Genomic DNA, 14,601 nt, shown 5'->3' on the forward strand with positions numbered 1-14,601 from the left:
TTATGCTTCTTCCAATAAATTCTGAGTATATTTTCGTTTTTCATTTCTGAATACTCTACTTGCACTTTTCTGGCATTCTTTATACACAATTTCTTTTTCTCTATTATGTTGGTCATTAAGCCACTGATTTCTAGCTTCTTTTCTCCGATTTAGAGCATCTTCACACACATCGTTGAACCACGGTTTTCTTACAGATTTTACTTTCCCGATTTCTGACTCTGCTACTACCTTTATAATATCTTTAATTTTCTTCCATTTTGCATCAATTGAGTCATTTATATCTGTATCTTCTATCCTTCTGATTTTTTCATACATCTGATACTTGAATCTTTCACACGTATTCATATTGTTTAGTTTAGCTGTGTCATATTTGTCTACCACTATTCCTTTATTCCGAGTTACCTTTTTTATTTTGACTTTCATTTTTCCTTTAACCAGATAGTGATCCGAATCACCATCGGCTCCTCTCATCGTTCTTATGTCTTGAATACAGTTTTTGAATTCTGTGCTCACTAGAATATGGTCGATTTGGTTGACATACCTTCCATCTGGTGACCTCCATGTTCCTATAAATAGTTTTATGAGGGAACATTCACTACAAGACCATTTCCACATGCAAAATCAATAAGTCTTAATCCATTATCATTTGTAACTTCGTGCAGGCTGTGACTACCAATTATTGGCCTGAATACAGTCTCTCTACCAACTTTTGCGTTTAGGTCACCTAAGACAATTTTTATTCTGTATTGAGGTAATGCATTTAATATTAAGTCCAAGCTCTCATAGAAATCATCCTTCTCTTCTTGCGATTTATCTTTGGAAGGCGCATGCACATTAATGAACGTTATATTGAAAAACTGTGCTTTCATTGTCAACAATGAGGTTCTTGGATTGATATCTTTGAAATCCCTTATATTTGGTACTAAGCTTTTGTGTATCGCAAAACCAGTTCCAAACTGGCGTCTTTCATTACATTTACCATAAAGTATTGTTGTTTCTTGTATATCTAATGTTCCAGTATCATCCCATCTAATTTCTTGTAAAGCAACAATTTTTAACTAGTATTTCTCAATTTCTTTAACAATGTTTTGAGCCGCTCCAGGTTTGAAAAGAGTACGTACGTTCCATGTCCCAAACAATAAGCCATTTTTCCAATTTCCAGTCTTATTATCCCAAGCTCCACGTATCCGAGGCATGTTTATGTTTATTAGACCCTGAACATAAGAAATTTTTACTAGGCAGGGGCGTTAGCCCTGCGCTAAACCCCCAACCTGGAGGACCAGTCTACTCCAACCAATTAAAGTCAGAGTAGGGAGAGCTGAGCCAACTAATTAAAGTCAGTTCAGTTCTTAGCTCGGGGCCCCGGGTTCGCTATACCCGTCGCATTTTTAGTGCTCCCCTGAGGGGGCCATTTAAATTTATTCCCTAACTTATGTCTATCTATATATATAAGAAGTAGTGTACATTTTGAAGTAATTATATAACTCAAGATCCACCGAACCGATTTGGATAAAAATATCAGATAATATTAAGATTGATATGTAGATAGTTTCTGTGAAGTTTGAAAGCTGTGCAATAAGTGGTTCTGGAGTTATGGTCTCTTAATTGCACCCCTGGTGATACGGCCAAAATTTACTTTGGAAATGTTTGGTTGCTATGGGTTATTTTATGTTGTTTATTTAAGATAAACTGCCATTATGATTATTCATTTGTTTGTTTTCGAATGAATGAGAGTGAAGAATTTTGATTAGATATATCATACAGCGAAAATATATATAAAACATATCATACATTTTTAAAAAATGCCACGCCCAAGCCGACAGAACATAGGCCGACGATCACGTAATTATGTAGCCGTACAGTCTCATAGGAGATCTGAAAGTGAAGAGGCACTATCACAAAGAATTCTTGTTCAACAAGTACGAAACGCACGTCGAACTACATCTGCAGGTCCGTCAACAAATCCAGCATCAAGACGAACGTCACGAATTTCTCGTCATGCCCAAGCCATGAAATTTACTGCATTTCATTACGACAGTGAAATGGATTAAAGTGAACATGGTCTTATTGGTGGAACGACGGTGAGATGTCTACATTGTGCTGCAGCCAATGCACAGGCTGGCATGTGTTATGCTAATGGCAAAGTGAAATTGCCAGCATTCGAATCTCCTCCACCTGATCCACCCACTGCACTCATTGATTTTTGGAACATCACCAACGTCCATGCATTTTTTGTCCCACATTCAAGAATATAATACGCCATTTCAATTGACTTCTTTTGGTGCGACGAAAGTTATAAGAGACAGTTTTAAGCCGACGTTCAAGGTAATTATTTCATATGGACTATTTTTCGAAAAATGCAACCTGACCAGCAATTATTTTGATATTTTCACGAATTCTGATCCAATGTCAAATTGTATTTCTCATATATTACAGATTCAAGGCCAGGTTTATCATAGAGTTGGTTCATTATTGCCATTCAACCTCAATTTTTGCAAATCTATTTTGTTGGGAATAGCAATGATGAATTGAATCAGCGTTGTGCAATTGCTCTAAGTGCAAGGCGTCAAATTATTTTGGACCTGCAAATTTTGCAAGGAATTTGAATGCACCAAAACTGTGCAACGGCACAAGATTAGCTGTAAAAAGATTGATGCCGAATTTAATCGAAGCCACAATATTGACTGGCAAAGCGAAGGGGGAATTTTTACTCATCCCACGTATTCCTCTGATACCAACAGATATGCCATTTGAATTTAAACGATTGCAATTCCTCGTGTCGCCATATCCATCCATAAGGCACAAGGACAAACGCTCCAAGTTTGCGGTTTGAATGTGGAGGAGCCGTGTTTTTCGCACGGGCAACTATACGTGGCCTGTTCAAGAGTTGGCACTCCAAATTTAATTGTTTATTTGTGTATACCCCAAATGGACGAACAAAGAATATTGTTTACTCAAATTTGTTGGATTAATAATAAAGAATTTTGAAAAAATAAATGATTTTTATTGCATATTTGTGTTGGTGCTGCGAAGTGCACAGGGGTCGGCTATTAATTATTGTAAAACTAATTTTAATTGTAGAACCTACGTGCTATTATTTTTGTTTGAAAATTCACGTCTTTTATTTAAGGAATGTTGCTAGGGGACCGAAAAAAGAAAGAAGGTAAATAATAAACATGTGATTTAAGAATTCCATTAAGAGAAAGCAATAACTGCACACGGGCGAAGCCGGGTTATTCAACTAGTTATAATACAAATATACTATAATATATAATATTTTTTCTTTTTTAAAATTAATCTAATTAATGATATTTTTTACATCCGACCGTTACTTTAACATAACAAAAAATAAAATTTTTGGGAGACATTCTAGCCAACCTCCACTTGGTGTCTCCTGGGAACGCAAATAGGCTAGTTCCAACTTATGATGTACTTCATAAAATCAATGGTGGACATTAACTTGTTAAAAACTTAAAATTTTTCAAAAAGTCAGTTTCTTTTTAACTTTTTAACTTAACTAGTTAGTTATTTTTGTTTTAATTTTATTAACTTATTCAGTTAAATTGAAAAAGTTTCAGAAAAAGTTGTTTTAACTTAAGCTTTTATAGTTAATTATCATTATTGTGCAGTTAAAATTTTAATTTTTTTTATCTATAGATGTGGCCTATAAGTTTCTAATAAATAGTTATAATGTAATATGTACTATAATAATTATTTTAAAGTTTTATGTTTTCACAGTGCTAAGCACTTGGTAAATATTTATACAAATCAAAATACTAGCGCAATTTATGACTTGAAAAAAAATTAAGACACTGGGATGAAAAAGTTTGAATGAGTCGCACACAAAATTGCTTTATTGAAAAATATTCTATTTTGTCAAATAAGTTGCCTTTATATCATTTTACAATACATACTGTTATGTTTATGACTTTATGTCTACTACTTCATTTTTATCAATGTGTCTTAAGCAATATTCAATTTCAAACGTAACGAGTTTACTTAATTTACTTTATATATATATGTGATTGTTGTTTTTCGTAGTTGCAGTATTAAAAATGTCTTGGAAACAAATTCCGCCTTCATCGTCAATGAACCCACAACCGTCATCTGGGCTCAAGCCTAAAGAGCAGCCACCAAAAATATATTATGTGAATATGTGAAACGATAGAGTCGCCGAGAACAAAAAAAAATACTACGTGTTGGTCGTCCACCGGCGCGGCGGAAAGAGTGAGATCCGAGCAGCAGTTTGGAACCAAACAATAATTAAAAGAAATAAATCCTTTAAACAAGGCGTGATATAGTTGATACAAGTATAAAAATAAATTGTAAATGGTAGTAGTACACATAAAAATAATATAAATGTATGCTAAATAGTTTAAATGTAACAACAGAATACAGCAATACGTGTAGGTATATTTTTTATCACAGCATCCTATACCGATTGTAAAACAAATTTACCATAACAATCGTTTTTTGTTTCTCTATTGCATAATCCCTTTTTTTTTGTTTAATCCTATTGAATGCAATGATAGGTATCATTGTAGACAAAAGACGACTCTGAAAAGCCAGCATATAGGATACATATTCCACGGTGGTTTGTATTTTATTCGTCTGAATACCTACCCTAAATTTAAATCATGTACAAAAAATATTAATTTAATCAACTGATGTATGTTTCATGTTATTTTTAACTATAAAAAAATTCTAAACAATTCATTGCAAATAATCGTTATTTTACAATTTACAAATTCATGTTTTCCTTTAATTTTTTTTTTTTGTTGATTTTTCCGATTTTTTTGAAAATTACTGGAGACATCTTACTTTTGACCTCTATAATGCACGTATGTATATTCAATTTACTCCCAGATTCCATCCCTGAATTTTTAAATTTAAGCATTATTTCGACAATTTATAATGTTACACCCAAAACAAAACAAAATACATACACATTACATATTTATTGTAAAATAAATACATTCATCACTTCGTTCAGAATCTTAAACAATATGTTAGTTTGTTTTTATAACAAAAGTTATAATTAGTACAAATTGACAAATCTAATTATTGAATTCAGTGATAACATTATCCCCTTTTTATAAATAATTAAGTTATGATTACAACGTTCTCTGTAAAAATGAGACATGTCCATAACTACAATTTATTAGTTAAAAAAAAAAAAATATGATAAATATTTTCTTTTTAATTTTAATGCATTTTTTGAGAGGATTGAATTATATTTAGTTCAAAAATGTCAAAGTTCTTACAAAAATATTCCATTTCAAAATCTATGTCGAATTTATTTAAATATATTAGATTTATATGTCTCTATATATTATATTTGAATAAATAATTAACACAGCACATTATGGTTGTAATTGAACTATTGTAAATATGTTAAAAAATGTAACATCTTAATAACATAGATTAATGATTCATATAGGATTAAATAATGCGTTATTGGGATGTATAGGATGTTGATAAGTGATGTTTAAAAGATGTTTTGTGAAAGACATCATTGCGGTAGAATTTCGGTTAAGTGTTAAACATTAGAACACGGAACGCAATTTGTGACGTTACATGTCAGAACATCTTATTGACATTGCTGTAACAAAATTATTGTATAGTAGGATTATAATTTAGGTACTACAAGTAAACTGTAGTTATATTAATAGAAAATAAGATTGAAATGTGTGAAACCTATACTCGCAATTTATAATTTATATGAGATGTAAGTTTATTGTGAATTTTTCTAATAACGATCGTTATTTCTTTTGATAAAACAAAAATCTTTTATTATTGATCTATTGTTAATCTATAGTTATTATTATTATTTATTCAATTATTATGTTAAATTATACCTGATAACTAACTACCTACTAACTAGATTATATTGTATTACCTTTTAATATAAAATTATTATTTTGTTTGTTTAGTCATTTAAATCGTATTAAAGATTATGTTTAATTAATTTTAAGGAACATTCGCATTTCTCAAAAATAAAAATAAATATTAAAATATTGTATTATAATAACACTGTTTTTAAAAATCAATATAATATGAAATAAAATTTTAGTTAATACGAGTATAAAATTTTAAGCACTAATAATACATTACTTGTTTCTAATAAAAATTATAATATAAAAATTGTGATACGAGTATGTTATAGTTATAATATGATGAATAATGATAATTGTTCAAATTAACATAAAATAGGGATATAAGGTAACCATACTATTCTGTATACAGTGGGTCTCGAGTGTTTTTGTCATTGAGTAAATCACGCGGGTAATGCGAGTGTTAAATTTTAATGAACTTATTGTTATCATAAATATTAAATCATTGCGTACGAAAAACGATTCTGAGCGAAGACGATTTGTCATAATATTGTTAGCAAATATATTACTCAGAATTCTTCATGATATATTTGCACTGATATTATAATAGGTAACTAATTTTTATAATTATAGTAATACAGACATTACACTGTCTGCGTTCAACCATGTGTAATGAAGTAATAGAATTTGTGTTTTATGTTATAAACGTACTTAAACAGTTAAACCTATAGTCTTAAAGTTTTAACGGTTAAGTATTAGGTATGGTCGGTATAGGTAGTTATATCAATTCGTTATTTAAGACTATAGTGTAATTAAAAGTTGTTTGATTATTGTAATAATTTCTTAGTACCAAATAAATACAATGTTATAGATGTATGACAAGGTGAATCCGCCTATAGTTTTATAACAATCAATATGGGGGGTTTTATTGGTAGGTAGTAGCAATAGAGATTAGATAAACTGTTTCAGTTCTGAAGAACAGAAGCAGTATCTTTTATTATATTTATAAAGGATATTTTAATTTATAATTAAGGTACTTCAAAGTAAAACGGTTAGTTGAACTATTTTTTTGGTAAAAACATTGCATATATTATATTGTATTGTTGTATATAACTCGTAATACTGTAAGTTGTATTAACTTTAAGATATTAGACAATATAACGACCTGCTATAGCAGTAGAAAAATATGAATAATTTAAAATTATTCTAAATATTTTGAAAATGTTATTGTTTATTTTGAAATATGATGGATAGGTATTAAGTCACATTAAACGAAAAATGTTGTCCCTATTTTTTGAATTACAACCAAATAAAATTTTATCTTTTGTTTGTATATTCAATTTTTTAAAACCTAAAATTGAATTTTAGTAAAGTTAACAAAAGTAATTACTATTTATCATTTAAGATATTTTAAATTGCTATAAAAAAAACTAATGAGAGATTTTGTTTAAATTACTACCTATAAGATCTAAAAAATTAAACATATCAGTTTCTTTTAATTCATGATTTTGATAACTTTGATTTTAATTGAAACTTAACACGTTCATAAAAAAATATGATCAATTAATCTTAATTATGTTTTATAATTCTAGTAGAAACAACTTACGAGAAATTTTGTATTAAATTTTCAAACGTTTTGTCTGAGCATACATTTTTTTTATCAACATTTATAAAAAAAAAATGACTATTTCTAGTGCTTATAAATAGTTCAGGATTCAAATTTAATCAAATTTAATACAAGGTTCCCCGAAGTTTTTTTTTTATTGGGATTATAAAAAAAAAATTAAGTGCAATTCAATATTATTTTTTGTTAAGTTCAAATTAAAATGAAAGTCATTAAAATCACGAATTATGTTGTTAAACACTGATAAAATATTTAATTTTAACAGTCTATACTTGGAAATTTAAAATTAAAAATACAAAATCTCCAACAAAATTTTCAAATTGCGATTTAAAAATACCATAATTCAATTTTAAGTCTTACAAAATTGAATATTTAAATACCTAATGATTTATTTATTTAGATGTAACAAAAAAAAAAAAAAAAGAGCTATCAAGTGGGTAACGCTCTGCTGTACAGTAGGTACCGAGTGTACCTCGGATATAGAGTAGGTCACTTTAATGGGTGTGTTAAATTTGAATGTGATGATAGGTATCATTGTATACGATAAACCGGATAAACAATTCTAAACGGAGATGATTTGTCAGCCAAGGATATATATTTTCCACTGCGTGGTGAAAAAGGTGGTTTATATTTTAATGACCTGAATACCTCAAAATTAAATCATGTATAGAAAATGCTAATTTAAACGTAACTAACGTATGTTTCAAGTTTCTACGACAAGTAATTTTATAATTATACCTAACAAAAATCCAAAATCAGTTATTTGTAAATAATCGTTATTTTACACGTGAATATATTTTGATTTCATAAACATTTGAACTATAGATAAATTTTTTTTTAATTTTACAAGCTAGGAAACTGTCTCCGTCATCACTAAAAATCAGTTTTTGTTTAGTTACAATGGCTTATCACTGAATTCAAATTTAACACATCTATTACAGTAATCTACTCCACAGAGCGTAATGCTTTATTTGAATGTATATTCAAATACAGTAGAACGCTCTCTCCTTTTTTTTTTTTAATAATAATTATTGACAGTTTTATAATATGTTTTAACTTTTTAGTGAAATTTTCTATTTTTTTTTCTAGACAACTACCTAACTAAATGGATATTTTATAAAACAATAATCATAATTTATAGTTATAGTTCACATAATATTACATCATGGTAAATAAATAGTATCTATATAATTAAAAAAATCAGAAATATAGCATACTATTATGCTAAAATATGGCGTCTTAACAACTAATTGATATGTTTCTTAAGTGTAAGATTAAATGTTATTATGATAACTAACACAGAATTGGAAATCTTTGTAAGCCTAATTAATAAATATTTCAACATCTAGACATTAGTCATACCGTCTCATGAATAATCGTGATTCTGCTATAAATAAATCAAAATACATTATACGAACAGTAAAGTCTCGGTAATCTGAACGAGATTGGGAAAGAGGGCATTCGGATTACCTATGAACTAAAAATAAAATCAATTTTCTTGCTATTTAAATTTTTAACTTTATATTTATTTTTATCTATACACACTGTATTAATTTATATCAAAATATTATTTAAATTCAATAACTATCAGTCGAAATAATTGAAAAACATATTATTTAATAAATTAAGTTATTAAAATGTCATAGGTATACCAATTTAATTAAACTAAACATTTTGAAAAAAAATAACCCAGTAGTGAGGAGGGCTCACGTTCCTATTAGACGTTTTGCATATGCTACTATAAAGGATATTAAAAATTGAACTTTTTAAATATTCATATAAATTATTTATTATGAATTAGGTATCTAGGTCAGGTTTGTAAGTATTTAGATTTTTAAAATATTTTAAATTCTAATAATTGGCGGGATCTTTACTCTATACCTAATTGTTATAATATGTTCAATTATTGTAAAACAACAATAGTTTAATGAAATCAATTAGTAGGAGATAAACCACACGATGAGACCTAGTCATAGTAGAAATCGATATAATTGGTTATAATTTCACAACTTAAAAATTGGATGGAATTTACATGATTTTAAAATTGTACTATTAAAACAACAAGTGCCATATATTACTTTATGTTACTATTTTTAACCACATTCCGCATGAGATTTTTTACGGTTCATTCATTAATCATCATTATTATTCAAGGCTAAGTAAATTAACTACACTTAATAAGTTAAACTAATATTTAAATTTAAATTTATAACTTTACGATTTAATCTCAGTTAGGTTTGACAATTTGATAATCTTGTCACTCGAAAGTCATTTACCACTTTCAGATAGCAAAACAACTTAATATAATTTTAGTTTTTTTAAATAATCCATGGAACTGAAATTTTTTGAACTAAATTAAATATAAAACTTAGGTATATTATAATTTATAATTTTTAAAATTTATGATCTACTGTACACCATAAATCACAACTCACAAAGCATAATATTATAGTCGATAATGTTTTGATTTTTATATGCATATGACATACCTGATAATTATTTACCAAATTAATTTGATTGGTTGTATAAATTAGATGCAAGATGCAATTATCAGCTAACAATGTAATAACTTCTATTCTAATAAGTAATAAATATTTCTAAAAATTTGTTCTAAAATGTAATTATTATATTATTAATTATGTGTTAAACAAAAAAATATATATATTAATAAGAACAAAATGTTATTACGTAGTAAGTTATTATTATAATTGTCAGTTATTTCTGTTACACCCTATCCATTAGATAATATATGTTACAAACGAATTATTAAGACCAGCTAGTAATTTTAACGTTGATGTTTTTACTTTTTTCTCCTCCCAAGAAATACGGTTAAATTTATATCGTGAAGACTTGCGCATAAACAGATACCGTTTATGAAAAACAAATAAGATTTATGTTTATTATCTCTGTAGCGACGTAATAATCATTCTTAGTATTTAGGAAGTTATGAATTAGAATTATTTTAAAATCAAAGTAGTCTTGAATGTTTTGCGAGTACAAAATATGTCAAATTTACTCTAAATCTCATCTAATGTACGTTGTGTATGTGTTGTTGTATCGTGTATATTAACGTCAAGTTTGATGATTAAAATGAGTGATGTTAATTATTTATTAACAAATAGATTTAAAGACTTGGCATTAACATTATAAACATTATTTATGTATACAAAATAACACAGATTTATACATTTATGATATAATATAAACGTATGATCTTGACTGGAAAAGTATGTAATAGCATAGTACTTACCTATTAGTACAAAAACCAAAAAGATACACGTTACGTCAAATTTTCGAATAATCTAAATCATTGCAACCCCCCTCCCCTATAGGCTTGTGTGGTATAATTTTTTCCAGCCTCTCACCCTATGTTAAAAATAGTAGCGGTGCACTGGATTAAGTTTAAACTATTCGATGACACATAAAGTCTCCTTATCTACAAATGTGTATAGGAAGTAACTACCTACTCTTGTCTACATTTTATTCAAATTTTTAATATTTTCATTACAATTAATAATTATCGATTACTATTCGAAAAAATATTATGTTTTCTATTCCTGCTATAATATTGAGAACTCTCAAAAAAAAAACACTCATCATGTAATTAGAAATTTTTTAAGGTGTTAAACTTGTTAGTTTTCATCTCTTCGAGATAAGTATTGGTAAGAACACAATTATACATAATATACTTCAATTTTAAACTTTGAAGAGTACATAATAATATATGCAAAATACATACGTAAAACGTTGCACGTGGGATAGACAAAAGTGTCATCTATAATATATATATATATACATTTATAAAAATTACTAAAATATAAGTAGGCACCCAACTACTATAGATACTAATATCTTATAAAAAAAAGCATTGAGTTTCTATGTATAGGTACGTACCTCAATTGAAAAAATTTTTTATGTACATCTACTTACGTTGTCATATTATAGTGAAGTATTTATTCATAAGTATTTAGTAAGTTATTATTCAACGTGACAAATGTAGATACTAGGAAAAACGTATGAAATATTAATACTTTGTCATTGTTTCGATTAAACAAATTTAATTTAAGTATGGAGTAGAGTCATTGAGTTCAACAATTTAAGTCTTACTTGTTTTTTTTTTTTTGTTATCTTATCAAGGTAATAATATCATTTTCAATAATAATTTTTATGTAATAAAACATAGTTTTTATTTTACTATAAATTTTTTGATTTTCTGAAAACAATATTAGTGGTATAAAAAAAAATAATCACTTAATTAGGTATTTAAATATGACTTTTGTTACTTTTTCAATACACACCAAAGTTTTAATTTGTGAAAGTAACTTTTTTTCATTTATATTATAAAATAAATAATTTTTATGAAAATATAATTTAAATAATTTATTTCAGCGGTTTTCAAAAATAATTAAATGAGGTTTTACCTAATAAGGAAATAACATACATTGTGTCAAATATATCATAGTTTCAATTGGAGAAGAAATAAAAAACGTGAACAACCAGTGGAAACCAGTAGAAATAAGAATTGGTACATAAAGTATATCACATATGTACGAAAATAATTGTTTACCAATGTAGGTAGGTGAATCACTTAAGAAGGTATGCATTACAATAAATTACAAGTGTTTAATTTAATAAATGCACTTGTAACTCGTACGATTATAGTTGCCAATTATTAGTTATAGATGTAATTTTAACGCAAAAATGTAATACAATAATATAAAACATTGCAAATAATTATTTAGGTCCCGATGACTAATAACTTATAAAATTCACAAAAGTATTAGTAGTAATGTAAGTATTAATAAATATAATTATATACATTTACCTAATACCTACCAAGTACTTACCTAATACTTATATTTAAGTACTTTAGTTTCGCTTAAGTAAGCTAACCTAACCAATATTTTTATCGACCTTATTATACGAGTATATTCTTAAAATCAAAATATATCAAGTATATATATATTGAGTGAAGTATGAAAAAAATGTACTCAATGATAAAATTGCGATATAATTGATCAATAAATAGTACCGACGATATAATATCGCTATGCCTATGTTGTATGTTGTATGTGAAATACTTACATATATAAATATATATATATATGTATACTATATATATAATATATTATATATATTATATAAACTTATATATAATAAATTAATATTGTTGTAATCATATTAAATAATGTGAATACCCCAGTAGCGAATTTAGTGGTGGTGAGCTAAGTCTTATACGAGTCTAACCTTAAATCAAATAAAAGTATAATATACATTCCTGCTTAAGCTTAACATATACAATACATATAAAGTCAATATTAGTTAGAAACGTTACAATGATTCAATCGACTTTTCGATACATAATCACTACAATCTCCGGGTGCATATTGGTGATTTCGCGTTATGAGTAACGAAATAACCGTCCACCGTCGGCGAGAGTCGAAGCGGCTGATAACTCTCGCCGACTGCGGACGGTTACCTCGTTGCTCATAACGCGAAATCGCCAATAGTATAAACTTTCCAACGAAACTAACATTAAGTAAGCTCATTCGTTACATATAATATATACGAGTAATATAGACGTAGTATATAGGTATTCAATATGGTTTTACGATATATTTGTTATTTTAATAATTTTTAAAATTTAGCCGTATTCAATTTACCACTACCCTTGAAAACTACAATTTTACCGTTAATACTACAGTGTGCTTCTAGTATCAGTACGTACCTTTATGCCATTAGTTGAATCTTGAATACTCCTTCAGAACTTTTTTTTATTAACGAGTACCAACTAATGTTTTATGACTTATTCATTCTGATTTTTCGAAAATATTCAAGAATTATATATTAAATGTCGCTTACAATAATACTCAGAAATTGACTCGAAGTAATTCGAAAAATAACGTTAGAAAAAACACATATACCTATAACCTATGATAGACATCTAGATCAGCGTTTCCCAAAATGTTTTTCCGCAGGACCCCTTAAAGATAGTAAAACTAACCCCTTAATAAAATTAAAAATAAATATAACAATAACAAATAATAATTTTATTGCTTTTTTTCTAAATTAAATGTATATATTTTTATGATGAAAAATTTAATAAAAAAAAAAAAAAATAATAAATAGATAAATTAGTTGTATAAATATTAAAAATAGGTTCAAGTGATTAGTGGTATTGTTTCTTTGAATGGTATTTTAGGATCTATAATATTAGAAAGTTGGTATCATAAATTTGATTCTATATTTAATGGGTTTTTATATAAGTTTTTATTATATGCACATAAGAAGAAAATTCTTTTTCATAGAGGTAAGTCGTTAAATAAAGCAATGGTCTTATTACTGCTTCTGATATTTCTGAATTGTCATCTCAACATTCCGGTATACGTGGGGACTCCTAGGGGTCCACTGACCACAATTTTGGAAACGCTGATCTCGATAATTACTATGCATTTTATAAATCGTTATATTAATAAGACGTATATTTTTGTAAATTATTTACGTTATCTTTTGTTTCGGGATAATTTTCTAAAAACTTCAATTAGATACCTAATTTTTCATTTTTTATATTAATCATAAATCGAAAATGTGCATATCTACAAACTGTAGGAAAATCGTCATTTATAGAAATGATTATATTAATAATGTAACTATATTTTTACGAAAAACCTAACACAAACACACACCCACTTTTTACGAAATCTATTTTACCTAATAAGTAATAGGTACATAAAACGCGAAAGACGTAAACACTAAATGTTTACACAATTAGATTAACGATTGCAAAAAAAAAAACAATGTAGGAAAAAAGGAAGTAGGTATTCAATATTATTCCACCCAATTTCTGTACTACGGGTTACCTATGTACAACGTCCATGCAATAGCTACGATATTATTATAATACCTATATATTATTAAGTACTCATAAAACGAAGCCGTTTACTAATATAAAATAATGCCACCAAATTCGTCCACCTACGCTAGTGCCTTTAAGTATTTTTAGACATTCCAATGGCCCATAATTTACCACCGAAAAAATGTTGTTTTGATCGTTAAACCGAGTTTAATCGTCGCCCACCTCTACCAGTGTTGACTAGTTGATCTAAATTTACATATTATTATACAATATAATTATTAAGTATT

At 27.4% G+C, this 14,601-nt stretch overlaps 2 protein-coding genes across 2 annotated transcripts; both read right to left on the minus strand.

Moving 5' to 3' along the window:
* LOC114129281 (uncharacterized) lies at positions 1-471 on the minus strand. The gene has a single exon (XM_027993967.1). It carries the CDS (start codon positions 469-471, stop codon positions 1-3), a length of 471 nt encoding a protein of 156 aa, XP_027849768.1.
* A 107-nt stretch (positions 472-578) lies between these two features.
* LOC114129282 (craniofacial development protein 2-like) lies at positions 579-1,196 on the minus strand. The gene is made up of 2 exons (XM_027993968.1): positions 1,122-1,196; positions 579-1,058 (listed from the first exon to the last, which is right to left on the minus strand). The coding sequence occupies exons 1-2, from the start codon at positions 1,194-1,196 to the stop codon at positions 579-581; spliced, it is 555 nt and encodes a 184-aa protein (XP_027849769.1).
* Between the last annotated feature and the right edge of the window lie 13,405 nt (positions 1,197-14,601).

The sequence above is a fragment of the Aphis gossypii genome, chromosome X (genome assembly GCF_020184175.1).
Source record: "Aphis gossypii isolate Hap1 chromosome X, ASM2018417v2, whole genome shotgun sequence".
NCBI lineage: Eukaryota > Metazoa > Arthropoda > Insecta > Hemiptera > Aphididae > Aphis > Aphis gossypii.

What these genes read in the sequence shown, in the direction of transcription:
- LOC114129281 (XM_027993967.1), bottom strand. Translation starts at nt 471, where the DNA reads ATGAGAGGAGCCGATGGTGATTCGGATCACTATCTGGTTAAAGGAAAA.
- LOC114129282 (XM_027993968.1), bottom strand. Translation starts at nt 1,196, where the DNA reads ATGCCTCGGATACGTGGAGCTTGGGATAATAAGACTGGAAATTGGAAA. An exon ending in TATTGTTTGGGACATGGAAC is followed by an intron (nt 1,059 to 1,121) that starts GTACGTACTCTT and finishes GAGAAATACTAG; the next exon opens with TTAAAAATTGTTGCTTTACA.